At 43.2% G+C, this 27,283-nt stretch overlaps 2 protein-coding genes across 4 annotated transcripts; one reads left to right on the top strand and one right to left on the bottom strand.

Annotated features, from left to right (window-relative positions):
• Window positions 1-750: 750 nt before the first annotated feature.
• On the bottom strand, window positions 751-6,855 carry c8a (complement component 8, alpha polypeptide). The gene is made up of 11 exons (XM_023977512.2): window positions 6,626-6,855; window positions 5,056-5,170; window positions 4,783-4,930; window positions 4,454-4,601; window positions 3,965-4,154; window positions 3,663-3,845; window positions 3,145-3,388; window positions 2,774-2,911; window positions 2,328-2,485; window positions 1,227-1,452; window positions 751-1,070 (listed from the first exon to the last, which is right to left on the bottom strand). Exons 1-11 carry the CDS (start codon window positions 6,772-6,774, stop codon window positions 922-924), a joined length of 1,848 nt encoding a protein of 615 aa, XP_023833280.1. The 5' UTR covers window positions 6,775-6,855; the 3' UTR covers window positions 751-921.
• Window positions 6,856-13,915: 7,060 nt separating this feature from the next.
• On the top strand, window positions 13,916-26,908 carry LOC111956488 (uncharacterized). Of its 3 annotated transcripts, none has more exons than XM_023976940.1 (19): window positions 13,916-14,114; window positions 14,476-15,481; window positions 15,710-15,820; window positions 16,003-16,492; window positions 18,642-18,757; window positions 18,936-18,961; window positions 19,062-19,102; window positions 21,867-21,999; window positions 22,358-22,517; window positions 22,823-22,943; window positions 23,164-23,198; window positions 23,509-23,572; window positions 24,758-24,792; window positions 25,042-25,105; window positions 25,224-25,322; window positions 25,418-25,431; window positions 25,579-25,609; window positions 25,722-25,794; window positions 25,915-26,908. In XM_023976940.1, exons 1-18 carry the CDS (start codon window positions 14,106-14,108, stop codon window positions 25,789-25,791), a joined length of 2,625 nt encoding a protein of 874 aa, XP_023832708.1. In that variant the 5' UTR covers window positions 13,916-14,105; the 3' UTR covers window positions 25,792-25,794; window positions 25,915-26,908. The 3 variants fall into 3 exon arrangements, with proteins under 3 accessions (XP_023832708.1, XP_023832705.1, XP_023832707.1); XM_023976937.1 differs by having other exon boundaries at window positions 15,620-15,820; XM_023976939.1 differs by lacking the exon at window positions 25,418-25,431 and having other exon boundaries at window positions 15,620-15,820.
• The last annotated feature ends 375 nt before the right edge of the window (window positions 26,909-27,283 follow it).

Below are 27,283 nucleotides of genomic sequence, written 5' to 3'. Positions count from 1 at the left end.
TGAATGTGTTGGTTAGAGTGCTGGAGCCAGTAGTACCAGCAGGTAGCCTAGTGGTAGAGCGTTGGGCCAGTAACCAGCAGGTAGCCTAGTGGTTAGAGCGTTGGCCATAGTAACCAGCAGGTATAGCCTAGTGGTTTAGAGCGTTGGGCAGTAACCAGCAGGTAGCCTAGTGGTTAGAGCGTTGGGCCAGTAACCAGCAGGTAGCCTAGTGGTTAGAGTTGGGCCAGTAACCAGCAGGTAGCGTTAGAGCGTTGGGCCAGTAACCAGCAGGTAGCCTAGTGGTTAGAGCGTGGGCCAGTAACAGCAGGTAGCCTAGTGTTAGCAGAGCGTTGGGCCAGTAACCAGCAGGTAGCTTAGAGCGTTGGGCCAGTAACCAGCAGGTAGCCTAGTGGTTAGAGCGTTGGGCCAGTAACCAGCAGGTAGCCTAGTGGTTAGCACGTTGGGCCAGTAACCAGCAGGTAGCCCAGTGGTTAGAGCGTTGGGCCAGTAACCGAAAGGTTGCTAGATCGAATCCCCGAGCTGACAAGGTATAAATATGTTGTTCTGCCTCTGAACAATACAGCTAACCCACTATTCCTAAGCCATCATTGTAAATAAGAATTTGTTCACAACTGACTTGCCTAGTAAAGGAATTGGAAGTGTTGTGCCTGTGTTACAGTATGTTTTTTATAGTGACAGTGAGATAACTGAGGAGATAAAACATATTCGGCACATGTGACAAATAAAACAAAATGATTTGATAATCGAGAATATCTTTAACTGTTTTTATTTCTGAACAAACCTTTTAACCCTCATCTTTCTGGCCAGATAAAAAGACAGAGTTGGTAACATAATGAACATCATTGGTATTCACTCCTACTTCCTGGTGTAGTTTTGAAATCTGTGCCCCCTGCCGTGCTGTGACCCGTCTGGCTGGTGACATCAACAGCGTTGGTTCTGGGAGGAGGAGCCAAGGCAGGTGGCGCCCCCATCTGGCTGGGGGTTGTCACATGACCGTCGGCGCGTCTTACTTCCTGACTGACAGGAAGACCACGCCCCCCAGCAACTCCAGGCCCCGTCCGTCGTGGAACCTATCAGACGACAGAATGCCAGGCTCTGTGTCACCCACTCATCTAATTCTCTACACCTACTAACTCAAGAGCATAGTTACTGTAGTAAGGTGTGGCACTTGCTGTCATCTGATGGCAGATATAAGTAACTGCATTTAATAGCACTGTCACMCCCACCTTTCCTGAGGGTGTCCTCGCAGGCTTCCCCTCTGAAGCCCTGCTTGCAGATGCAGTAGCAGGAGGTCTGGGAGAGGACAGGGATGCCGTCATGCCTGCAGGGGGCACAGCGACAGGAGTTGAACTGGAGCAGGTACTCCTCCCACGCCCTCCTCAGGTGGGCCGGCCGCGCCCCCACGTGGTCCCCAACTGTGCTCAGACGCACCAGCTCATATATGGGCAGGGTCTGGGGAGAGGGGGGGAGAGGTGGGAAGAGGAGACCATGCTTGATGAGTTACTTGATGTGTTTGTGCATATTGAATGTACTATGTTTGAATGCACTGTATATAAAGTAAACACATGTAAAAGTACCATGTTTCAAGTAGCATGCACAGATGTAATGTCCAGCACCATCTGTGTGCTGAATACACAATGTATATATACACTGGTTGACTCCCCCACCATTGTAAAAAATATTCCTGAAGCTATAGAAATGCATTTATGAATGTCTACATTTGTTTTTGTCATGTTTATTTTATTACAGACTTTTAAATTATGTTATGTGAGCTAAACATACAGTATATACACAAACATTTCTTAAAGTAACATTTTTTGAAAGTTCTAATGTTACTGTCCCTGTAACAGTTTAACTTTAGTCCGTCCCCTCGCCCCGACCCGGGCGCGAACCAGGGACCCTCTGCACATATCAACAACAGTCACCCACGAAGCATCGTTACCCATCGCTCCACAAAAGCCACGGCCCTTGCAGAGCAAGGGGAACCACTACTTCAAGGTCTCAGAGCAAGTGACGTCACCGATTGAAAGGCTATTAGCGCGCATCACCGCTAACTAGCTAGCCATTTCACATCCYTTACATCCCCACTACAACCACAAAAACACTTAAAAACATGTAATTTTGTCCTTGAAACATTTAATTGAAATACTGTAGAATTCCATTCATTCCTATGGAGGACTGCTCCTACTGGGGAGTGCCAATATGGCTGACCGGTGGCTTCAAAGCCTCTCAATGGCCAATACATCGCGTCAGCAATCCAGGGTTTATATACATCATTGGCTATATACAGTGTGTTTAGGTATATCTGTAAGTAAATGCTATTCTACCTCATACTCGATGAGCGTTGGGTTGTACTTGAGAGAAAGGCCCCACTTCCTGTATGTGTCAGGGTCCTTGATGGCCAGCAGACCCCCACTACTTCCTGTACTGCCCCCCTTCACCAGCGTCACAATGTCCTTGATCAAACTGGAGCTGCCATCCGTCTCTGGGTTACAGAGGGAAATCATCAATTACCCACCTGGGTCCATCTCAATTCAGTAAACTCAGGAAGTAAACTGCAATTCCAGTATACTTACTGAATGAACTCATTTGAAATGGAATAGACCCTATCCCTGTTACCCACAATTGCTCTAAATGAATGTTACTACCAGAAAGTCAGAAAGTTGAACAACAATATACATTTGAAAAGAGAAATCTGGTGTTGTTAGAAAAAGTAGGAAATGTTAACCAAGGTGACCTTTGCTAGATAAGGTCGGTTGGGACGATCACACACCTTTTTCATAAGAGCCAGTGCTTTTGCAATCTTTGAGTTCAAGTTTGCCTCCAACTTCTACCTGCTTCGTCTTGCCTAGAGGACTGCTTATGCCAATGGATCCACCCAAACACCCTTTAAGTTGTCCCGCATTAATCTCTGTTAAAAGTCAAGAGCAAAAACAAGTTTTGGAATAACCATTAAATTCACACAGAAATGGACTCTTCAAATATACCATTGACTATAATAACTCACATGATAATATTATATGGTTCCTTCCAAAATATAGAAAGGTCTAAAAATCCTTCACACCTTTTCCACCACTGACCCAATCTGAAACATCGCTCACTCATTCAACGACAGCATCACAGAAATAAAAAAAGACACCATACTAGATGTTTCCATGGCGGTTTTGTTGACGACCGCCACATACTCCAGGATCCCTCCCATGATGCCCTGGGTGACGTAGTGCGTTCCGTAAGTGTTGAGGAAGCGGGAGTACAGGCCAAAGTCATACTTCTCCTCAGGAAGCTCCATAAGTGACAGGTACATGTCTTCATGAAGCATCAGCCCCTCGCTCCTCATCTTAAACTGGGCCGTCTGAACCTTAGACTGCATCCTGATGAAGCCAAGTTCCTAAGGGACAAAGGAGAACACATAACTGTATTTGTATAGAGCTTTTCAGCTTCATACATGCTCAAATTAGAAATATCGGACTCAGGGTTTTCATTTRAGGATGGATGTTACGTCCCATCTGTTCTCGTTCACTACCCTTCGTGGATCTGAGAAAACAAGGTTGTAGGCAATAGCTTCCTGGAATAAAACGCAGCCAGGGACCTACTACAGTTGTGTTCCCTGGGTATAAAGAGGCTGTTTTTCGGTTGGTATTATTTAAGACATATTCTCTTACCTGATTGGTGTATTTTGTTAGATTTTTTAGAAACTCAGTCTCCACATTCCCTGATACTCCAAACTCCACGTACTGAATCCCAACAGAAACACCCAGATTAAAAGAATTTTCCGTCTTTCTGGCTTTCAGCAATGTGGCCATATCTTCATAATACTCTGAGGAGGCTTCAGAAGTAGCCTGGGCCTAGAATAACGCAAAAATAACAAAACACATATTACTTTTTTCAAATATCATTGATAAGTTGAGGATTGTAAAAAGTTTACATTTTGTGACATGACGATGCATACAGTACAGTACCGTACCATGAAGCGGTATGTATGGAAGTTGTAGGGTTTCCGATAGTTTTTCTCATCCTCGTTATAATGTAAATTCTCACAGAAGGCATCATATATGAGTTTTCTCCATTCTCCATTGTAAACATATTCACACTGTCCTCCATAGTATTGTGGGTCAAGAACGTGGTCCACAAATTCTCCTGTCAGTATGTTAAAGCTAGGAACATAAAGAGCAATACTTTGTTGTTGTTTCAAATGAGGTGTGTGTGTGTGTGTGTGTGTGTGTGTGTGTGTGTGTGTGTGTGTGTGTGTGTGTGTGTGTGTGTGTGTGTGTGTGTGTGTGTGTGTGTNGTGTGTGTGTGTGTGTGTGTGTGTGTGTGTGTGTGTGTGTGTGTGTGTGTGTGTGTGTGTGTGTGTGTGTGTGTGTGTGTGTGTGTGTGTGCAGCACAAACAGCAACATGTATTTTGTGTGTCAGATGCATACTGATGTTCCCACTTATTATGACTGTTGATTACCCCTGAGTGCCGCGGCCAGCTCCAGGGATGGGTAGCAGTGTGGAACACTTGTCCTGTCTGTAGTCCACCTGCTCACAGTCCTTCTCATCAGACTCGTCGTCACAGTCGACCTCACCGTTACAGCGAAGCGCCTGGCTCACACAACGACCTAAGTACAGATGGACGCACGCACGAACGCACGCACGCACGCACACACACACACACGCTCATTACAAGCACGTATGCACACACACACAAACCCACATGAAAACCACATGAAACATTTGGAGACAAAAGAAGACTCAACACATTGTACGCTTGGCTTGAGGTGATGTATATTGTGTACTTACCTGTGGCATTGCAGGTGAATCTTTCTCCACAGATGTCTGGTTCCCAACACACTGCCTGTGCTGTGGGGCATGCCAGCTCTTCCCACTGACTGTCCAAACATTGTCTCCCACCAAACTGGGAKGCTTTCTCCATGTAACGGAAACGAAACTGGGCAATATAAATAAAGAACACAAAAATGAGAATTGTTTTTGTGGAACAGCAGATCATTGTGTGTCATAGAAACTATAGTTTATCATTTAGTCCCAAGCCTTGAACATGAAGCAACCCTTTACCTTCTTGTCTGTGCAGGAGTCACAAGGGGTCCATGACGACCACATTTTCATCTTACAGTTGATAGGAGCTGGTTTGTTTACACTCCTGACCCTCCTCATAGCAGATTGCCCTGCTCTTCAGTCCAATACAAATACCATTACAGTTTCAAGCTTCACAGACATTTTACATTGAAGTAGAGCGATTCCACAACAGCGGGAGAAGAAAATATTTTTGTTATCTTAGAGTTTCTGGCAATTCTCACATAGAAATGTAATTGGGAGGAAGTATGTGTGATATGCTTTTTCGATTTACATCACAAAACATTTTTTTTTTTTATCATGGTGGAAGTTGCCATTATTGGCTCTTTTTAGACCTATACATGCCTATACATGATCTGTGAACCATACACGATACAGACAACATCTGGGTGTCATTATACCCCTGATAGTGTGCTCTGACATATGGAGTATGTCTAGATTCTGAAATACACATTTTCACACAAATTTATTCTACATAAAAAAATATTTATCTAAATATCTCAAAACTATCATTTTGGATTTTGTTCATATTAAGTACAAGTAGATCACATTTCCAAAGTGGGCTCTGCTAATTCTGAAATTCTGATCAATTTTATGAACACCAGCAATACTGTAAATGGTAAATGGTTTCTAAGGGAACGCCCTCTGCTGGTGATTTGCTGAATATGCAATCCTAAAGGAGGGCTGTGATTGGTTAATGACCTACAGTATAATGTCAATTTATATATATAAAATGGGTCATATCATTAAAAGTACCAGAGCCACTCTGGAAATTTGATGGGTTTGAAGAGTGTATTCTTTCAAACAATATGTCTAAAGAAGAGCTTCATCAAAAAGGGTAGTTTTGAAATATTAATTTTAAATAGTTTTAATGTTGAATAAATTCATGTGAAAATGTATATTTCAGAATCTATACATCTAGACATATGTTAGAGCACACTCGGAGTATAATGACACCAAGATGTTGTCTGTATCATGTACGGTTAGCATATTATATGGTCTGACAGGAGGCATGCCTAGTGGTTAAGATCGTTGTGCCAGTAACCGAAAGGTCGCTGGTTCAAATCGCCGACTAGTCTAACGACGTGCCCATGAGCAAGGCTCTTTACCCTAGTTGCTCTGGATAAGCGTGTCTGTAAAATGCATGCACTCTGTGCTGCACACCGCATCAAGCCATCTCTGAAATGTACACAAATACCTGCACTATATGGCATTTAAATATATTCATACTGATAATGCACATCAGCTGTATACAGTACCCATTCTCTTATAGCTCTATGCTCATTCTACCTAGTTGTACATAATGTATGTAAACATCGTGTAAACTCTGCTGTCTGTATTCTGTCTCTACATGATCATCATGATTTTCTCAAAAATGGTTTGTGATACAAATGTAAAAAGTATTTCAGTCATTCTACCTCCCAATGAAGTTTCAGTGTGAGAATTGCCAGAACAATCTGAGATACCAGTAATAGTTTCTGCTCCTGCTGGAATCACCCAGTAGTAGTAAATAAAAGTAGTAGTATTTCTAGTAAAAACTATGGAAATCTACCTGGTTTCAGCCATATTCCATGAGTACTCCGTTGCCTCTACAGTGAGAGATTTGTTTAAAACCAGCAGCAGAATGTAGGAGCCCAATAATGCACATATCAGTCTATCCATATTAGAAATAAAAGAGCTCCTTGATGAAAATGAGCTCATGTTAAGCTTTGTTTAGATGACTGATAGTTGTCATCCTGGGGAAAGTGCACTCATGTCATAAGACAGACTCTCCAGTCCACAGTAAATGATTGATCAAGGGTAAACACATGCTCTAACAGTTGGGAAATATATTTTTCGTAATATCACACACATAGGCCTACACAAGCACAACCCATCCTGGCACACTCACTTCCAAAATTCGCAGTACAAAACACACACACACACACACACACACACACACACACAGGTCGTTCCATGAATAGAGCATATTTTGAGAAGTGTAACTTGGTCAAACAAAACAAATTTCACCTCATTTTAATGTTCTGTCATAAAGAGCACATGTTTACTTTATACAAAAAACGTGTTTGGGGGAATGTAAGCGTGTTGTGTGCAACGTGGAGGGGAAATTGATTTGTTAAAACATTTGTAGACTATCTATTTATGGGTAACAGGGTTGATGTGTCACTGAAAACAACATTTAAAGAACAGTTTCACCATATTAAAACAAGAGTTCAGTTCACGTAATAGGGTTGACCTTAAAAGGAGGGACGAAAGTAAATGAATCACTAATCACATGAAATAAATAATGATCTTCAGAAATGACTTTGTCAAAGCAACAATAACTAGGGCTTGACAATGATGGTGAAAATCTTTGAGGACATGTATTCCATTGTTAGAGCGGTCACTCGACTATTTTGTCAATATAACAGGCAACGTTTGAGTCATGGATAACTGCCTACATAAAGCATGTCTGAAGTGGGCGTGTCTGAAGTGGGAGGCTCAACAGTGGGTGTATGGAACGCAGATCAGCTAATTGTGCAGATTTGTTGCCACACAAGACTATTTTGCATGGCTCTTCTCCAGGTACGCCGACAGCGGCGGACGAACATCTGGGCCCAGGGTATGTTGATACCACATGGGCCCAGGCTGATACCACATGGAGCACCCGAAAGGGGAGAGTCACATGGTCGAACAGGGAAGAGTGTCCAGGCGTACTCCACACAGACCAGTTGTCGGCTCCAGGTAGTGGGGTTGGTCGAGACGAGGCATGTTAAACTTGTTTCCAGGGCTTGGTTCGCTCGCTCCGACTGGCCGTTGGATTGGGGATGGAATCCGGAGGACAGGCTGGCCGACGACCCAATAAGGGTGCAGAACGCCTTCCAGAACCGAGACGAGAACTGAGGACCCCGGACGTCCATGGATCCGGAAGACATGCTGCACCATGAGCTGGGCCGTCTCTTTGGCAGAGGGTAGTTTGGGGAGAGGAATGAAATGGGCAGCCTTGGAAAACCAATCCACTACCGTCAGAATGACAGTGTTGCCATCAGACGGAGGGAGCCCAGTGACAAAGTCCAGGGAAATATTGGACCAGGGATGTTGAGGGACAGGTAGTGGCTGAAGAAGGCCAGATGGAGCTTGCTGCAGAGTCTTATTCTGAGCACAAACAGTGCATGCGGCGACAAAGGCAGAGGCGTCAGGAACCATGGGCCACCAGAAATGTGGTCAGAGGAAGGCCAGGGTTCGACGGGAACCCGGATGACAGGTAAGCCTGGAGGAATGAGCCCATTCCAGTACCTGGGACTGGACTGAATTAGGGACGAACAACCGGTTAGCCGGGCTCCCTCCAGGGTCAGGCTGGGAACGTTGTGCCTTGCGGACCAGGGACTCAATACCCCAGCCCACTGAAGCCACAAGGCAGGAGGTAGGGAGGATGGTCTCAGGGTCAGAGGGTGTGGCAGCAGAACTGTATAGGCGAGAAAGGGCATCAGATTTCACATTCTTGGACCCTGGGCGGTAGGAAATGGTGACGTTGAATCTGGTGAATAACAGAGCCCACCGGGCCTGCCTGGAGTTAAGGCGCTTGGCTGTGCGGAGATGTTCCAAATTCTTATTGTCGGTCCAAACCAAAAATGGATGTTCTGCTCCTTCCAGCCAGTGCCTCCACTCCTCCAGTGCCATCTTAACCGCCAGGAGTTCTCGGTTACCTACATTGTAGCTTCTTTCTGCAGAATTGAGACGAAAGGACAGGAAGGCACAGGGATGGAGCTTTTGGTCCTGGGCAGACCGCTGGGACAGGATAGGCCCCACTCCAACATCAGAAGCATCGACCTCAACCACAAACTAACGGGACGGGTCCGGATGGACGAGGATTGGGGCTGTAGTGAACCGATGCTTCAGGTCCACAAAGGCTCTGTCAACAGCTGGGGACCATGTGAACGGCACCTTGGGAGAGGTGAGTGCAGAGAAGGGGGCCGTCAGGGTGCTGTAGCCTTGAATGAAACGGCGGTAGAAATTGACAAACCCCAGGAAAAGTTGCAGCTGCACCCTGGATGTAGGTTGGAGCCAATCCACTACTGCTTTCACCTTTTCATGGTCCATCTGGACATTTCCTTGAGCGATGACATATCCCAGAAAGGAGATTGTAGAACGGTGGAACTCGCACTTCTCCGCTTTCACAAATAACTGGTTCTCCAGGAGGCGCTGAAAGACTTGTCGAACATGGAGGACGTGTTCTTGGGCAGAATGGGAAAAAACAGGACATCGTCGAGGTAGACGAACACAAAACAATTTAACATGTCCCGGAGCACATCGTTTACCAGGGCCTGGAAGACACCTGGTGAGACCAAACGGCATGACCAGGTACTCATCATGTCTACTGGTGTTTAAAGCTGCCTTCCACTCATCTCCTTCGCGTATCCGAACCAGGTGGTAGGCATTCCCGAAGGTCCAGCTTGGAAAAGATGGTAGCCCCCTGGAGAGGTTCGAAAACCGAGGAGAGGAATGGTAGGGGGTAACGATTCTTGATAGTTATGTCATTAAGACCCAGGTAGTCAATGCACGGACGCAGGGTCTTGTCCTTTTCCACAAAGAAAAACCCTGCGCTGGCAGGAGATGCAGAAGGACGGATGCCTCCAGCAGCCAGAGAGTCCTCAATATACTCCTCCATGGCCTTGGTCTCCGGGCCGGATAGGGAATATAGCCGACCACACGGCAGTTTGGTGCCTGGAAGAAGGTTAATGGCACAATCGTAGGGACGATGCGGGGGAAGAGAAGTAGCCCGTGTCTTGCTGAAGATCTCCAGGAGGTGATGGTACTCTGCGGGAATGGCAGAGAAATACGAGACTTTACTTAAGCCCTGAGGAGGACACCTTGGGGAAGGCTGCGTCACTTTAAGGCAATGGGAATGAAAAAATGGACCAAAACCCAGGCATAAACTCGTGGTCCAATCAATAACGGGTTTGTGTTTTTGGAACCAGGAAAATCCCAAAACAAGAACATGGGGGGGTAAAATAATAATACATAAATAAATAAGGAGAAGCTTTATTGACTCACTGTGAAACCCGCAGATTAACGGGAACAGTGCTGTGGGTAACTCTTCCAGTGGAGTAGCCGTCCAGTGCTCTAGAGTCCATGGGAACAGAGAGGAGTTGAGTAGGGATACCTAATTCAGAAACTAGGGTAGCATCCATAAAGCTCTCATCTGCCCCAGAGTGACTTGTCTCCCCACAGGAGTATCACACAAAAAAGGAGTGCGGATGACGGGAATTAGAGAATTCTTGTACTTGTACCTACTAAAGAAATAGGTCTCTTAACAGGGCAGGTGGCTATATAATGTCCCGCAGCCACACAGTACAGACAACAGTTGGAGCTCACACTACGGGAACATTCCCTAGGTGACAATTTAGCTCTGCCCAGTTGCATAGGCTCAGGAGTAACCGACTCATTTTAATGTATTTTATTTCACCTTTATTTAACCAGGTAGGTTGAGAACAAGTTCTCATTTACAATTGCGACCTGGCCAAGATAAAGCAAAGCAGTTCGACACATACAACAACAGAGTTACACATGGAGTAAAACAAACATACAGTCAATAATACAGTAGAAAAATAAGTCTATATACAATGTGAGCAAATGAGGTGAGATAAGGGAGGTAAAGGCAAAAAAAAAGGCCATGGTGGCGAAGTAAATACAATATAGCAAGTAAAACACTGGAATGGTAGATTTGCAGTGGAGGAATGTGTAAAGTAGAAATAGAAATAATGGGGTGCAAAGGAGCAAAATAAATAAATACAGTAGGGGAAGAGGTAGTTGTTTGGGCTAAATTATAGATGGGTTATGTACAGGTGCAGTAATCTGTGAGCTGCTCTGACAGCTGGTGCTTAAAGCTAGTGAGGGAGATAAGTGTTTCCAGTTTCAGAGATTTTTGTAGTTTGTTCCAGTCATTGGCAGCGGAGAACTGGAAGGAGAGGCGACCAAAGAAGGAATTGGCTTTGGGGGTGACCAGAGAAATATACCTGCTGGAGCGCGTGCTACAGGTGGGTGCTGCTATGGTGACCAGCGAGCTGAGATAAGGGGGACTTTACCTAGCAGGGTCTTGTAGATGACCTGGAGCCAGTGGGTTTGGCGACGAGTATGAAGTGAGGGCCAGCCAACAAGAGCGTACAGGTCGCAGTGGTGGGTAGTATATGGGGCTTTGGTGACAAAACGGATGGCACTCATCCGTCACCGATGATTCTCGAGGGAACTCGGGTGGCTTTGGCGCTTCTCGGAAATGCACACTTCGGGGATTTCTGGATTCCTTCGGAGGTGAGCAAGCAGCAGCGGATGGACGAACGTTCGAGACCTGACCTCCTCTCACGCTTGCATTCTCGTAGACATCCATCAATCCTAATCGTGAGGGCGATGAGGGAATCGAGGTCCAATGGTAACTCCCGAGCTGCGAGCTTGTCCTTTATTTCCTCGGGCAGTCCGTGAAGGAAGGTATCGAACAGAGCCTCCGGATTCCACACACTCTCGGCTGCCAATGAGCGAAAATATACTGTGTAGTCTGTCACACTACGGGAGCTCTGGTGTACCTTCAGTAGTTTTTGGGCCGCCTCGCTCCCGAGCACCGGAGAATTGAATATCTTCCTCACCTCCCCCATGAAATTCCAAGTTATGGCAAACAGTGGATTGTTGCTCCCAAACCCCAGGAGTGCGCCCTTCCGACCATTAGCATAATTAGACATGCTATCTACGATCAATCCAAAGGGAATGAATATGGCTGAAGCTCAAAAATGAGGGAGCACTGGGAAAGAAACGCCAGGCAGGTTCCAGGATTGCCAGCATATCGCTCCGGAGGAGGTAAGCGGGGTTCTCGGAGAGCCGGGGTAGGCTGAACAAACCCACCACTAGTAGGGAAGTTACTGAGTGGCTGGGAGGTCTCAGATGTGGCATGCTGTCTGCGAGCTAATTCACGGAATTGCTCCGTTAATGCCTTGAACCCCTGGTTGTGGCGTTCCGCCAGAGATCGGAACCCCTCCATCAGGTTCTAAAGTAGCTCCTCCTGTTTCTCAATGGTAGCTCCCTGCAGGGAGACAGCGTGATGGAGCTGGTCCAAGTCTGCTGGGCCAGTCATGGRCAGTTCGTACTATAACGACACAAAGCYAGACCCAGATGCAGACACGGGAGGCAGATGGTTTGAGGTCTGATATTTATTATAATCCAAGGGGTAGGCAAAAGGCAGGTCGGGACAGGCAAGAGTTCATAACCAGGTCAGAGTCCAAAACGGTACAGGGTGGCAGGCAGGCTCGGGGTCAGGGGCAGGCAGAATGGTCAGGCGGGCGGGCACAGAGTCAGGACAGGCAAAGGTCAGACCCAGGGGGACGAGAAAAACAGAGACTTGGGAAAACCAGGAGCTAGGAGAAAAATGCTGGTTGACTTGGCAAACAAGACAAACTGGCACAGACAGAAAACACGGGTATAAATACACAGAGGATAATGGGGAAGATGGGTGACACCTGGATGGGGGTGGAGACAAGCACAGGTGAAACAGAACAGGGTGTGACAATATGTTGCACTAAAATACTAAATAAGCCATTGCTAACCAGAATAATGTCATACATCGATATAAATGAATGCTTCGATCTAGTAAATAAAGTGGTCGCTGTCATCTCTGCTTCTTTCGCGGTGCAAAGACGTTTAGGGGCCATGGAGAAAATGCAATAACAAAACAAACAAACAAAGATTTTCTGTGCAAAATGTCCAAATGATATCAGTTTTACCGGTTGTAAGAAAATACAAACCTGTGAAAACGACCCAAAATCATGTTTTTGATAAGATCTCAGTTCAGCTTGGATGCATGCATATTTTATGTGGTTTAAATAACTCGGCGGTTGAAATAGGCTACTATCAGCTTTTATTACTCAGATAAAGATAGCACCTCTACAGACAGACGTGTGCATTTGCATTGTCTCAAGTTGCTGAAAGAAAGAAATCATATTTCTCCACTCCTGTTCCCAAGTAAAACATTTGGTGTATCATTTTAGCCTGCTGCAAGAAATGTTTATTTCTGCAGGAGTTAATATTAAGGCTATGTGAGAGGTTATAGACCTAGTGTCCAGATCTCAGTTTCTATTTAACCCATCCGAAAATTATCCTACAGTTCCTTTGACGAGGCATAGGTCTATTTGAAGTCCCGTTCGGTGACTCGAAATTGTATAGCGCCTCACAATCYTCACGTAGGCTATAACATAACCTGCATTGCTATCATCCTTTTACCACTACACCTAATATTTCCCAAACATTACTTTCTGGCTCTCCCTTCTCTTTATTTTCAACTCTCCATTTCGCAGCTTTTCTCTTATTGAATTAAACTCCCAACATTTTACTTTTTGCCTACATAGAAGTTAACTTGTTCTGCCCGTTCCCAAAAGCATTTGGCGATAAACGTGTTGGCTATTTGGCACGGTATAGTTAGGCCCTAATGCCACATAGCCTAAAATAATGAAATAAAAAACGAATATAGACATAAATTGCACAAGAATGATACATTTATGGAGGTATTGTTTATCTTTATTCAACCCGAACTTTATCCAGACAATATTTCATAACCATAAACCCACCCTCCCCCTGGGACTGCGGGTTACGAGTCAACCCGCTGTTGATCTACCCACTTATTTTGCAACGCACACTTTCTGACACACTCCAAGTATGCAGTTCCCATACTTCGTATGCAGTTCCCATACTTCCAATCTTTGGCTTACAATCAATACACTAGATATCATTGCGAGTAATTAAAACACAGTCCTTATAGAACACTAAAATCTGATAAAAATCTTTCTTCGCGTGCACACGTGACATCATTCAATTAGGTCATGCGCACCTCTGCGCAGGTCTATTGCGGTATCTCTCTATTTGTTTGCAACTTCAGAGAGTTCAGAAATCAGTTTATCAGAAAATGCGTTCTATTTTGGCGGCTACGTTGAAATAATGAGACAGTGAACTGAAACGTGTCCAATTGCGTAAAATAACTACATTTGATTGTCAGTTGATGAAAGTAACGAGGAACAATGGAACAGGTAATGAAATTCGAGATGATCTATTGCTGCCCCTATTGATCTGTTTGCATATCTGTTGGATGTTGTTATCTTTGCTCTTTGCAAGGTCAACACGATTTATCCGAAACTGATTGTAGTTGGTTTTCTGTCTGCACAGCAAACAGTATGTTAGTATACTATGAAACAACTGAGTTGTACATGTTATCTGCTGTACCATCCATGAACAACTGGTGCCTTGTAATAATTATCCTTGTGTTATCCATATAATTAGTTGAATGCACACAATGTTATATGCTGAGGTAGAAACAATTATTACTTTCAAACAATTGTAGCCTGTTTAAGCATTGTTAACTAATCACTATAATGATCTCATTGATCCTAGGAGGGACCAATCAATGTCAAAGCTCTGAGGGCCAAGTTTCAGGAGGAAGCCAGAGCCCAGGCTCAAGCCAGGGACCAACACCGACCTGCCATTGCTGAGAAGCCCAGACGGCTCCCATCCACTGTTCCTGGGGAGCAATGCAGCACCCTGATGAGCTGCATCCACTCGGCTGTGGAGAACAAACCTGTCATCCCCAGGGTCATCTTCAGGGATGGGACCAGGGTGTCTGGGGGCAAATGGCCCGTCTCCTTCCCTGCACTTGTACTACAGGCCATCCCACCAAAACCACCAACACCACCACACCAGAACAGTCTCCACAATGGTGGAAGGGACTGCACAGCGACAGCCAAGAAGTCCTTCAAAGACCGCCACTTGCCTCTCGTACTGCCTGGCCTGCCTTTGAAGGAACAGAAAACTGATTTGCCACCTCATAAAGAGGTCCCGCCAACAACAAAATGCAAGAAAAAGGGTTTGCTGCTCCACCACCCCTTCAAGTCAACCAAAGTCTCCAAGGTTGGTGGCGAACCTGCAGAAGAGCCTGCGTATGCTGGTTTGACCACCAACAGACATTCAGGAACTCCAGTAGAGGGGCTTGTGATGGACAGGAATAAGGCTGAAGATAGGCTGCCACTCCAGATGGAACATTCTAGCACAGAGTGCCCAACCTCCAGCCCAGACATCACCATCACCACTCCGTTAGAAGGCCCAGGTGAAGACTCATCCTCTATGGTTAGTGCGACCCAGTTCTTCAGTATGTTGGAGAAAGGYAAGAAACGGTTCTCACCTAAGCACCTGTTGGTGTACGCCAGACCCAAGAGCCTGCGTTCCAATGGGGTCCATCTCTCAGACCATAACTCTACCATGGACAAGGGAGTTCATCTGCCCTCTACAGATTATGAGAGTCATGCCCCAGAACATGACCTTCCAGCCCCTTTGCCTGTCTGTCTCCCGCACCTCCCTGGTGTTTCAGCTCTGCCATTCTTCAAGATGAATGGCTCTTCCCGCAGTAAGTCATCTCAGATTCAGAACAATTTTGCGACGTGGTCATTTTGTATGGTCATTCTCATGTTCTGCTACAATAGTGTTAGAGTTAATGAGGTATGATTGCGTAGTTGAGATACAATTGCTCTCTTCATTTTCTTAGGACTAGAGACTGCATCAGAGAAACAGTTTGGCCGGGATAGAGCAGAGCTTCTGCTTGTAAAATCTGATGGACTTCCCCCTCCTCGTCCAGCCAGGAAACTTCTACCTGACCGGGGGTCTCTGGGACCTTTGCCGATGAAACCTCCAAGACCTCCATGGGTAGATCTCAGATGTTACCACCCAACCACAGAACATCACAGAGGTACTTTATCTTCTATTTTCGACCAGTTGTGGTCAATTCCACTGTAAGTGACACTGACTCAGATTTTTCACTTTTAACTTAAAGAATGTATATTGATGTAATGCAATTTACTTCAAATATAATTTGATGTGTGCTGTTCATTGAGCTCAAGTCAAATGTCTATTTTGTTGTTTTGCTTGCAGAGTTGACTTCAGCGGTTGAATCTGAGACATGTGAGGATCCACACTCTGAGCCTCCATCCATTGCTAATCCTGAACTGGTTGTTCCAGAGTTTCCGGACTTTGAGTTGAATTCAGAACTGGAAACTGCAGAAGGCAATGCATTCGACCTCGCAGCTCTAGAACTAGAAGCTACAGAATTTGGAACCCTTGATAATCCAGTAGATCTAGACTTGGGGGTTCCATATTTCCTATCCCCTGAATGTGAGTTACCATCTTGTGAGCCTCCAGAAATTCCCAGCTTTGACCATCGAGCCCTGACCCTCAGCAGTCATCAGGATCTAGTTCTTTCAGAGTTCTTGGCTCAAACGTGGGAGTTTCCAGCTTCAGTTCAAAAACCTCAAGATGTTTCTGAGCTATCTGCTGAAATGGTGCCTGTTGAACCCTCATTCACAGAGGACACTGACCATGACTCTGCTTCGGTTGAATTTCCTCATTCAGGACTGACGTTGCGGTAAACTGCTTGAAAACTATCATCTTATTTTTGCTAAATACTATAGTCTGCTGAAATGTGTGGGGACAGAAACTACAGAGTATTTGGTATAGTGAACTTAAGTTTAGCTCTGGGAAGTCCGTTATTCCTCTTTATACCTAACCTCTGAAATGTCTTCTCTTCTAGTGTCTGTCAACAGGAGAACTATTATGAAACCTGTGATAATGTCTTCTCTTCTAGTGTCTGTCAACAGGAGAACTATTATGAAACTGTTGTAATGTCTTCTCTTCTAGTGTCTGTCAACAGGAGAACTATTATGAAACCTGTGATAATGTCTTTCTCTAGTGTCTGTCAACAGGAGAACTATTATGAAACCTGTGATAATGTCTTCTCTTCTAGTGTCTGTCAACAGGAGAACTATTATTGAAACCTGTGATAATGTCTTCTCTTCTAGTGTCTGTCAACAGAGAACTATTATGAAACCTGTGATAATGTCTTCTCTTCTAGTGTCTGTCAACAGGAGAACTATTATGAAACCTGTGATAATGTCTTCTCTTCTAGTGTCTGTCACAGGAGAACTATTATGAAAACCTGTGATAATGTCTTCTCTTCTAGTGTCTGTCAACAGGAGAACTATATGAAACCTGTGATATGTCTTCTCTTCTAGTGTCTGTCAACAGGAGAACTATATGAAACCTGTGATAATGTCTTCTCTTCTAGTGTCTGTCAACAGGAGAACTATTATGAAACCTGTGATAATGTCTTCTCTTCTAGTGTCTGTCAACAGGAGAACTATTATGAAACCTGTGATAATGTCTTCTCTTCTAGTGTCTGTCAACAGGAGAACTATTATGAAACCTGTGATAATGTCTTCTCTTCTAGTGTCTGTCAACAGGAGAACTATTATGAAACCTGTGATAATGTCTTCTCTTCTAGTGTCTGTCAACAGGAGAACTATATGAAACCTGTGATAATGTCTTCTCTTCTAGTGTCTGTCAACAGGAGAACTATATGAAACCTGTGATAATGTCTTCTCTTCTAGTGTCTGTCAACAGGAGAACTATTATGAAACCTGTGATAATGTCTTCTCTTCTAGTGTCTGTCAACAGGAGAACTATTATGAAACCTGTGATAATGTCTTCTCTTCTAGTGTCTGTCAACAGGAGAACTATTATGAAACCTGTGATAATGTCTTCTCTTCTAGTGTCTGTCAACAGGAGAACTATTATGAAACCTTGATAATGTCTTCTCTTCTAGTGTCTGTCAACAGGAGAACTATTATGAAACCTGTGATAATGTCTTCTCTTCTAGTGTCTGTCAACAGGAGAACTATTATGAAACCTGTGATAATGTCTTCTCTTCTAGTGTCTGTCAACAGGAGAACTATTATGAAACCTGTGATAATGTCTTCTTTCTAGTGTCTGTCAACAGGAGAACTATTATGAAACCTGTGATAATGTCTTCTCTTCTAGTGTCTGTCAACAGGAGAACTATTATGAAACCTGTGATAATGTCTTCTCTTCTAGTGTCTGTCAACAGGAGAACTATATTGAAAACTGTGATAATGTCTTCTCTTCTAGTGTCTGTCAACAGGAGAACTATTATGAAACCTGTGATAATGTCTTCTCTTCTAGTGTCTGTAAACAGGAGAACTATTATGAAACCTGTGATAATGTCTTCTCTTCTAGTGTCTGTCAACAGGAGAACTATTATGAAACCTGTGATAATGTCTTCTTTCTAGTGTCTGTCAACAGGAGAACTATTCTGAAACCTGTGATAATGTCTTCTCTTCTAGTGTCTGTCAACAGGAGAACTATTATGAAACCTGTGATAATGTTCTCTCTTCTAGTGTCTGTCAACAGGAGAACTATTATGAAACCTGTGATAATGTCTTCTCTTCTAGGTCTGTCAACAGGAGAACTATTATGAAACCTTTGATAATGTCTTCTCTTCTAGTGTCTGTCAACAGGAGACTATTATGAAACCTGTGATAATGTCTTCTCTTCTAGTGTCTGTCAACAGGAGAACTATTATGAAACCTGTGATAATGTCTTCTCTTCTAGTGTCTGTCAACAGGAGGAACTATTCTGGAACCTGTGATAATGTCTTCTCTTCTAGTGTCTGTCAACAGGAGAACTATCTGAAACTGTGATAATGTCTTCTCTTCTAGTGTCTGTCAACAGGAGAACTATTATGAAACCTGTGATAATGTGTATGAAGTTGTTGAGGACACCAACATGTTCACTGTCAGTCAAAACTCCCACCAACGTAAAGGCCCACCAAAGAGTAAGACACTACATATGTTTCATTTATTTAATTGAGAGCCCATATCATTATACCAGTATCTATAACATTCAGCCATTTTTTTGATGAGCTATTTACCTTTTGTCAAAGCATACTCTAATTCAAAGAGGGTGTGTTTATGATTTGTTCCAAATGTTATGTTTTTCAAATTCTCTTCTAGATCCATATGGGGACCCCCATCCAGTGGTAAGTAACACAATTTTACTGCAGAGTTTATTTCGGTAACTGAATGGTTGGTGCTGTTGTGTATAAAAAATGATTCTTTGTTTTCTGTTTGTATCTGAAGAAGGAGGAGCCTCGAATGCACATATGGCCCCGGAATCCATGGTATGTCGGCTCTAAAAGATGGCCCAATTATTCAAATATTGTAGTTGTTGCACAGGCAAATTAACCAGAAGTAAGCCCAGAAAGAGATTTTATTTGAAAATAACATAATTTCATACCTTGGTTACATTGATACACAATGACACATCTCTTTTTATTTGTGGGTATACAGTACTTGCAAACAAATTTCCTTCACAATCATTTTAGCTGAATTCCTGGTGATTTATTTTATTTTTTCTATTTTTTTTGTGAGTTTACTTAACTTTGGGGGCCAAATTGCTAGTGGGTTGATTTTTGCTGAATCACTAGCGGGCCTGTTGCCGACCCCTGGTGTACATCCCCTCCATATGTATTTGGACAGTGAAGCAACCTTTTTTTGGGGGGGGGGCTCTACTCCAGCATTTAAAACATACACATGTTTAAATGTTTTGAAATGAAAGCATTTTATGTATCTAGTCCCCCCCCCAATTTGAAGAAGTCATCAGTATTTAGACAAATTAATTTCTAGTGTATTAAAGTATTCCTAAAACACACTGACTAGCACAACGTCAAGCTTGTCACTCTACAACCTTCTTGGATGCATTTGCAGTTAGTTTTGGATTATGATTTACCCAATAGGAACTAAATGGTGAATAATGTATTGTGCCATGTTGTAGTCACTTTTAGTGTAAGTAAGAATAGATGTTTCTGAACACTTCTACATTCATGTGGATGCTACGATGATTTCGCAGAGAGTTTGGCAGTCACTATGGGGGTACCACAGGGTTAAATTCTCGGGCCGACTCTTTTCTCTGTATATATCAACGATGTCGCTCTTGCTGCGGGTGATTCCCTGATCCACCTCTACGCAGACGACACCATTCTGTATACATCTGGCCCTTCTTTGGACACTGTGTTAACTAACCTCCAAACAAGCTTCAATGCCATACAACACTCCTTCCGTGGCCTCCAACTGCTCTTAAACGCTAGCAAAACCAAATGCATGCTTTTCAACCGTTCACTGCCCGCACCCGCCTGTTCTACTAGCATCACTACTCTGGATGGTTCTGACCTAGAATACGTGGACAACTACAAATACCTAGGTGTTTGGCTAGACTGTAAACTCTCCTTCCAGACTCATATCAAACATCTCAATCCAAAATCAAATCTAGAATCGTCTTTCTATTTCGCAACAAAGCCTCCTTCACTCACGCCGCCAAACTRACCCTAGTAAAACTGACTATCCTACCGATCCTCAACTTCGGCGATGTGATCTACAAAATAGCTTCCAATACTCTACTCAGACTGCATCTAATTTGCTATCACAGTGCCATCCGTTTTGTCACCAAAGCCCCATATACCACCCACCACTGCGACCTGTATGCTCTAGTCGGCTGGCCCTCGCTACATATCCGTCGCCAGACCCACTGGCTCCAGGTCATCTACAAGTCTATGCTAGGTAAAGCTCCGCCTTATCTCAGCTCACTGGTCACAATAACAACACCCACCCGTAGCACGCGCTCCAGCAGGTATATCTCACTGGTCATCCCCAAAGCCAACACRTCCTTTGGCCGCCTTTCCTTCCAGTTCTCTGCTGCCAGTGACTGGAACGAATTGCAAAAATTGCTGAAGCTGGAGACTTACATTTCCCTCACTAACTTTAAACATCAGCTATCTGAGCAGCTAACCAATCGCTGCAGCTGTACATAGTCCATCTGTAAATAGCCCACCCAATCTACCTACCTCATCCCATATTGTTTTTATTTACTTTGCTGCTCTTTTGCACACCAGTATCACTACTTACACAACATCATCTGCTCATCTATCACTCCAGTGTTAATCTGCTAAATTGTAATTACTTTGCTGCTATGGCCTATTTATTGCCATACCTCCTCATGCCATTTTCACACACTGTAGACTTTCTTTTTTCTATTGTGTTGACTGTACGCTTGTTTATTCCATGTAACTCTGTTGTTTCCATCGCACTGCTTTGCCTTATCTTGGCCAGGTCGCAGTTGTAAATGAGAACTTGTTCTCAACTAGCTTACCTGGTGAAATATAAAAACAATTATGGAGGATCATGAATGAGTTGTGAAAAGGTTATGGAGGCACAAAGATCATAACGCCCATAAAATACTCAACTATTGGTAATGGTTAGAGGTTAGCATGATTTGTTGTAGCCTTTGTAACCTTCTCACGCATCAGACATTATTCATGATTTTTCATAATTTAGAAGTGTTTAGAAACATCCCATCTACTCACTTGTAAAGAAAATTGTTCGTCATCGCCATTCAGTTACTATTGGGCAAAATATAACACAACCAAAACAAACTGAAAATGCATCAATGAGTTTGTAGTCACAAACTTGATGTAATATTGGTCCAAACAATAAACCTTTGACTGCTTTAATACCATATAAGTGAATTTGTACAAATACTTATGACTGCTTCAAATGTAGGGACTAGATGCATAGTGCTTTAATTTCTAAACAATGAAACAGATGTATGAAAACACCCTCAAATAAAAGGTGACATTGTACTGTCGCCTCATATATGAAACTTTTCATCTAAAAGTATAGAGCCACATTAAAAATGTTGGCTTCACTGTCCAAATACATATGGAGGGGAGTGTACATCATGTGCACAGGTGTGTTTGTCATCTCATCTCTCACTGTTGCTTCAATTAAAGGGAATCATCAAATTCATCAATAGCTCTAATATTTGGTTCCACTTCATAGCATGTTGTCAGTTAGATTCATGTTAATAGAATAATTATATATTGTTCTCAGTAAGGAAAAACAGAGCCCTGAGAACCACGATGACAAGGATCAGAAGAAGAGAGAGAAGCACCGCCTCGAGAAGGAGAAGAAAGAGCAAAAGGAGAGAGAGAAAAAGGAGAATGAAATGAAGAAAAAATTCAAAGTAATTCTGACCTTGTCACATGTAGCCTTAATGAGATATTATCTTACTAGTTATCAGTTTAAAAGTTGCCGTGTCATGGGTATCAGGCTCATAGGTCAATCTTGTTTTGGTATTTTGAGGGTCCAGCTTTATTTGCCCGTAGATCAACACGTTGACAAACAATATTTCAACAAGCTATCCACCATGTTGACCTAAAATGTTCCAGGATAATAGCATTCAAATTTGCATTCCAACTTCTCAATTGTGAAATTTGAACTTTTGGATCCAATATGGCACCGATTAACATTCCCAGAACACTCCACACCAAACAAAGTTTGCCAAACTATGGCTGTGGTTACTGTGTAATGTCTGTGTTCAGGTGACTGGCCAGGAGGAGGCGATGTACCATGCCAGGGTGACAGTGGCCAGTAAAGTGCGTAAGAATGACCTGCCAGTGAAGAGTGGTGACACGGTTAGCATCATCCGAACCACCAACTGCCCCAAAGGAAAATGGCTGGCCCGTGACGCCAACCACAAATGTGAGTTTGTCAATGTTGTATTATTGTTCTTTAATGGCCTTCGGGGGGGTTCAGAAAGAGTCTCAGAGTAGGAGTTCTGATCATTAAAAAAAAAAGAATACAAAAATGAGGGAATGCTGATATAACATTAGGATTAGTTTTTCCCTTAAGATCATCAGAGTAGATGCTTTTTGAATATGGCACAGGTCAGGAAAAACTCTGGCTAAACTGTGGCCCAAATTATTATCAGGCTGCAGTTGTTCACTGCTCTATCTGTTGCTGTTGTGGCTGAGTGTTTTTCCCTGTTTCATCGTTCACTTTTCCAGATGGCTATATCTCTGTAATGAATGTGGAGCTGAATATCAAAGAGATGCTGGAGCTAGGGAAGAAGGCTCAGGCTGCTGGCCGAGGAGGCACAGAGGGAGATACCATCAGCATTGGGAGCAGGTACACAATAGAATGCAACAGTCTATTGTTCAGTACTGTACATCAATTCCAAACATATTTTGTTGTACAGAGGAATATTCAGTGTTCTTAGGAAGAAAAAAATGGAATGCAAAATGAAAGAATTTAAGCATGTTGCCATAATCAGGGTATTTATACATTTTATTTACTCACTCCCTTTGGTTCTGTGCCCTTCCTATCCTGTCTCCATTATATTTTACAGATCATCTAACCATCATCCCATGCTACACAGCAGCTGTAAGTCTTCTTCAACATGCTTACAGACAGTTCTGTGTAAAAACTGCATGATTGATAATCAACTGATACAGTGATAAAGTATTGTCTGAGGCACGTTGAAAAATCGGCCTACATTTACAGAGGATTGGAGTTCTGCAGAAGCACACCTGATTGATATAACCCAGAGTATTTTTATCAGTTGGCTTTATGATTGTCAATGATATTTATGATAGTAAAGGAATTCCATGCATTTTAGGCAGCAGGCCTGCAGGCCTGCAGCCCTTCCCATTGGCTATTGTGGTTTTGCAGCCTATCATGCTCTCTCTCTCAGTCACAGATGACGATGAGGAGTGGACATTAGACGAAGAGACCCTGTCCCCCTACATGGAGAACCGGTGAGACTTTCTGCACTGTCTGGGAAGCAGTCAAGCAATCCCATTTTTATTTGTAAAGCCCTTTTTTAATTGTCAAGTGCTTAACAGCAGTGGTTCTATATTGGTTTTGCCTCGGGACCCAAGTGTGTGTATGTGTGTGTATATATATATATATATATATATATATATAACATTTTTGTCAAAATGCAATCTGGAAAACAATTGACTACAAATATGGCATTCAATATAGCAATTAAATGGCCAGAGAACAACATTTCTACCTTTTTTTTTTCATTGTCAATAATTCCATTTTGCCCATAATCTTGTAAACAAATCTTAGTAAGCTCACTTGTTTGACTACAAAATCAACCAAATCCACGAAATAGTGCTGCTAATAACTTTTATATTGAAAATACTGTGATTTGAAGAAACCTTTCTCAGAGACTTAAATGGCTTTCTACCTGGTCTTAGTCGTTTTAAATTCAGAAGAGTATTTTATTCATCCCCCCCCAAAATTCACACACAAAAAAAACTGCTGTGGGGCCTGCCGAGTGGCTCAGTGGTCTTAAGGCACTGCATCGTAGTGTTAGCTGTACCACTAGAGATCCTGGTTCCAATCCAGGCTCTGTCGCAGCCGGCCACGACTGGAAGACCCATGGGGCAGCACACAATTTGCCCAGCATTGTCCGTGTTAGGGCAGGGTTTGGCCAGCAGGGATGTTCCTGTCCCATCGCACATTAGCAACTCCTGTGGCGGGCCAGGCGCAATGCACGCTGACACGGTCGCCAGGTGTACAGTGTTTCCTCCGACACATTGGTGTGGCTGGCTTCGGGGTTAAGCGGGCATTGTGTCAAGAAGCAGTGCGGCTTGGCTGGGTTGTTTCGGAGGACGCACGGCTCTCAACCTTTGCCTCCTCCAAGTCCGTACGGGAGTTGCAGCGATGGGACAACACTGTAACTAACAATTGGATACCACCAAATTGGGGAGGGGAAAAAACTCCTGRGACCCCACCAGTTAAATCGCTGCTTTACAGTTCACGTTTGATTCAGCTCAACCATGTTATTTCCACAGAATTTCTGTATAGATAATTGATGAAAAACTTTTGAAGACTACAATGTACTGTGTATATTAATTAAAGTTTGTTTTTCTAGGAAAAGCTGAGCGAAGGACTGATATATTTAATCTGTTTTCTTATGTATTCTTTAGCGTTCACAATCGGACTGTCTCAATGCCTGATATGCGTGAGTATGATTTATATGGTGTATATATCCATATCTTTGAAGTTATAGATTAGATTTTTGTTTCAGACGTCTGGCTTAGAGATAGTGTACCTGCGGTCTCAGGTCTTRATTGTACTGCCCATATACTTATGACTGACCATTTCAATCACGGCTTCAAAGACCACCGTAAAATGACCCTCTTCCCCCATTTCTACTACCCCCTTCACCCTCTTTTCCATCCCTCTCTCTCTTGTCCCCTCTCACTGGCAGTCTGCAGCCATGCTAGTGCCCACCACACCCTTAGTGATGGCAGCATAGAGGACCCCCACACACAGTAAGGCTCTACTTTGTCTTTACTGTGATGCCAAATTCAAATGTTATTTATGCAGCCTTTTCTACCACAATGTATCACAAAGTGCCCTAACTTAGTAGTTAACGGTTTCTGTCTTCAGAACCAGACATGAGGCTCTTCAGAAGTTAGCCATCTTCTTTCAGAACAACAAAGCTGGCATCAGTGACACAGCAGAAGACCAAGTGCCAACCCCTACAAAGTACAGTATTTACAAATTGCATTACAAATCCTCACTGCCATCTTTCTAGTCCGTTATTCTAATTTTAAAACTTTCTTTCGCTTTGTCTTCTGAAGTGCTGAAGCTCCAAGTAAGTAGCTGGATACTGACTTCTCTATGGCTGGGTTTGCTATCACCTCGCATGTCACTGTCATTGATTGTGGTGAGGTAGAAAAGTAAACTCTCACTCCAGCCAATGTTTGTGGGTCTTCATGTTTATGTTTATGTCCATCTACAGGCTTCCTATGTGTTGTGGAGCCTCCATACTCGTAAGTGAAGATAGTGTGTGTAAATTTCATGCATTATCCTCATTGGTCTTAATGGCCCTTGAGGTAGTAGTCTAGCTTGGACCAAAATGTATGTACCTGTTTTCTATGGCAGAGACCAGGAAGTGGTTTTTGCAGATTTTGAACTACTTCCCCCTCCAGTTCTATATGCAGATTTCCTGTGACAGGTCAGTACAGACTAACACTAATGGCACAGAGGTTTTCCCTGGTCAGATCATTATGGCCAGGAAAAACTGCACTGGTCCTAACTTCTCAGAGCATTAACAAACTCTTTCTCTGCTCTCTAGCTTCACTGACCGAGAGAACTAAAGGAGAGCACAACAGTTTATTCTCCCATGATTGGTTGAGTAACCTGACCGTTACTGATGCAGGCCAGGCAGCCAGCTGACCAACCCCACACATATCACTCTGCCTTAGGCCTGGAGAACATACCATGAACTCCAGATGAACCACTGTCGTTCTAGATCTATGGACTCTAGATCTACCATTTTTAGATCCAGATGAACCACAGTCATTATAGATGTATAAAACTAGCTCGATAAACCATAGTCATATATATCTCAGATCTGCCACTAGATCAGGGCCCAATTTTTCCAAAATTATCGGGTAGGATTAAAAGCATAGAAATATAATTAATAGAACTGTCTGTATTATATTTGAATGGGGATGCCCATTCTATTTCCATGCCTTTTAATCCTATCCAATTGCTGAAATCCGATCAGGTAACTTTTGAAAACTGGTCCCTGAATATCAAGTAGCCTCTAGGGTTTAGGCTTTTTCCAGTATGTTCCACCATGTCACTTTTGATGGGCTTCCTTTCTCGGGGGAAGCCCATCTTTTTGTGCAGTTATTATTAGTGAAGTATGTTTGACCTGATGCCTTTATTTCTCTCTTGATCACATTTGTTTTGATAGTTGTGTGGTTGCTTAATGCTTTATCCATTGCATGTGTACTGTTATACAAGGATGTTTAGATCAATTGTTTTTCTTCTTGTTGCCTTTGACTATGAACACAGTAAATGATTCACTTATTTCTGTTCATTGATCATTTTGGCACTACTGAATGGGAAACGATGAAGTAGGTACTCAAGTCTGCACTTTCCATAACACAATGGTGAAATGGTGCATTGTTTTGGGTACAATGCCTTGGTCAAGAGTATGTATAATTATTTTTTGGCTCTTCACACTTGTTTTGATCTGTTTGTTCAAAATATCTGATTTTGATGTCCAATGTATCACCTTTATGTAAAGCATCAAATAAATGGTCATATTTCTAGTCTAACAGAGTAACACTTTTTTTCAGAAGAGGGCACGCTACCCTGTTGCAAAAACTGACCGATAAAACTATTAAAATCAACAGAGTAACTTCACTTCTCACAATTGCTGTACTGAATTGAAAGATGATAGTTCAAGTAAGGTAGCTGCTGTCAGCCAGTTGAAGATTATAAAGAGAAAAAAAACCTGGTTGGTTAGACACTGGCCAGAGTTTCTGACAGGGCTGGGGTAGTTGCCTGCTGTTAGTGACTGGTCGTTCGCGAAGAGCCGACTCGCATATCAGAAGAGCCTAATCTATATATAAAAAAAAAACCATTAAGATATGAATAATCAAAATATTTAAATTAATATAATGAACTATTTCAAAGAACAAAGAAAGAAA

This window comes from Salvelinus sp. IW2-2015, linkage group LG32 (assembly GCF_002910315.2).
Source record: "Salvelinus sp. IW2-2015 linkage group LG32, ASM291031v2, whole genome shotgun sequence".
Lineage (NCBI taxonomy): Eukaryota > Metazoa > Chordata > Actinopteri > Salmoniformes > Salmonidae > Salvelinus > Salvelinus sp. IW2-2015.
This window is presented reverse-complemented; position numbering and strand designations above follow the sequence as displayed.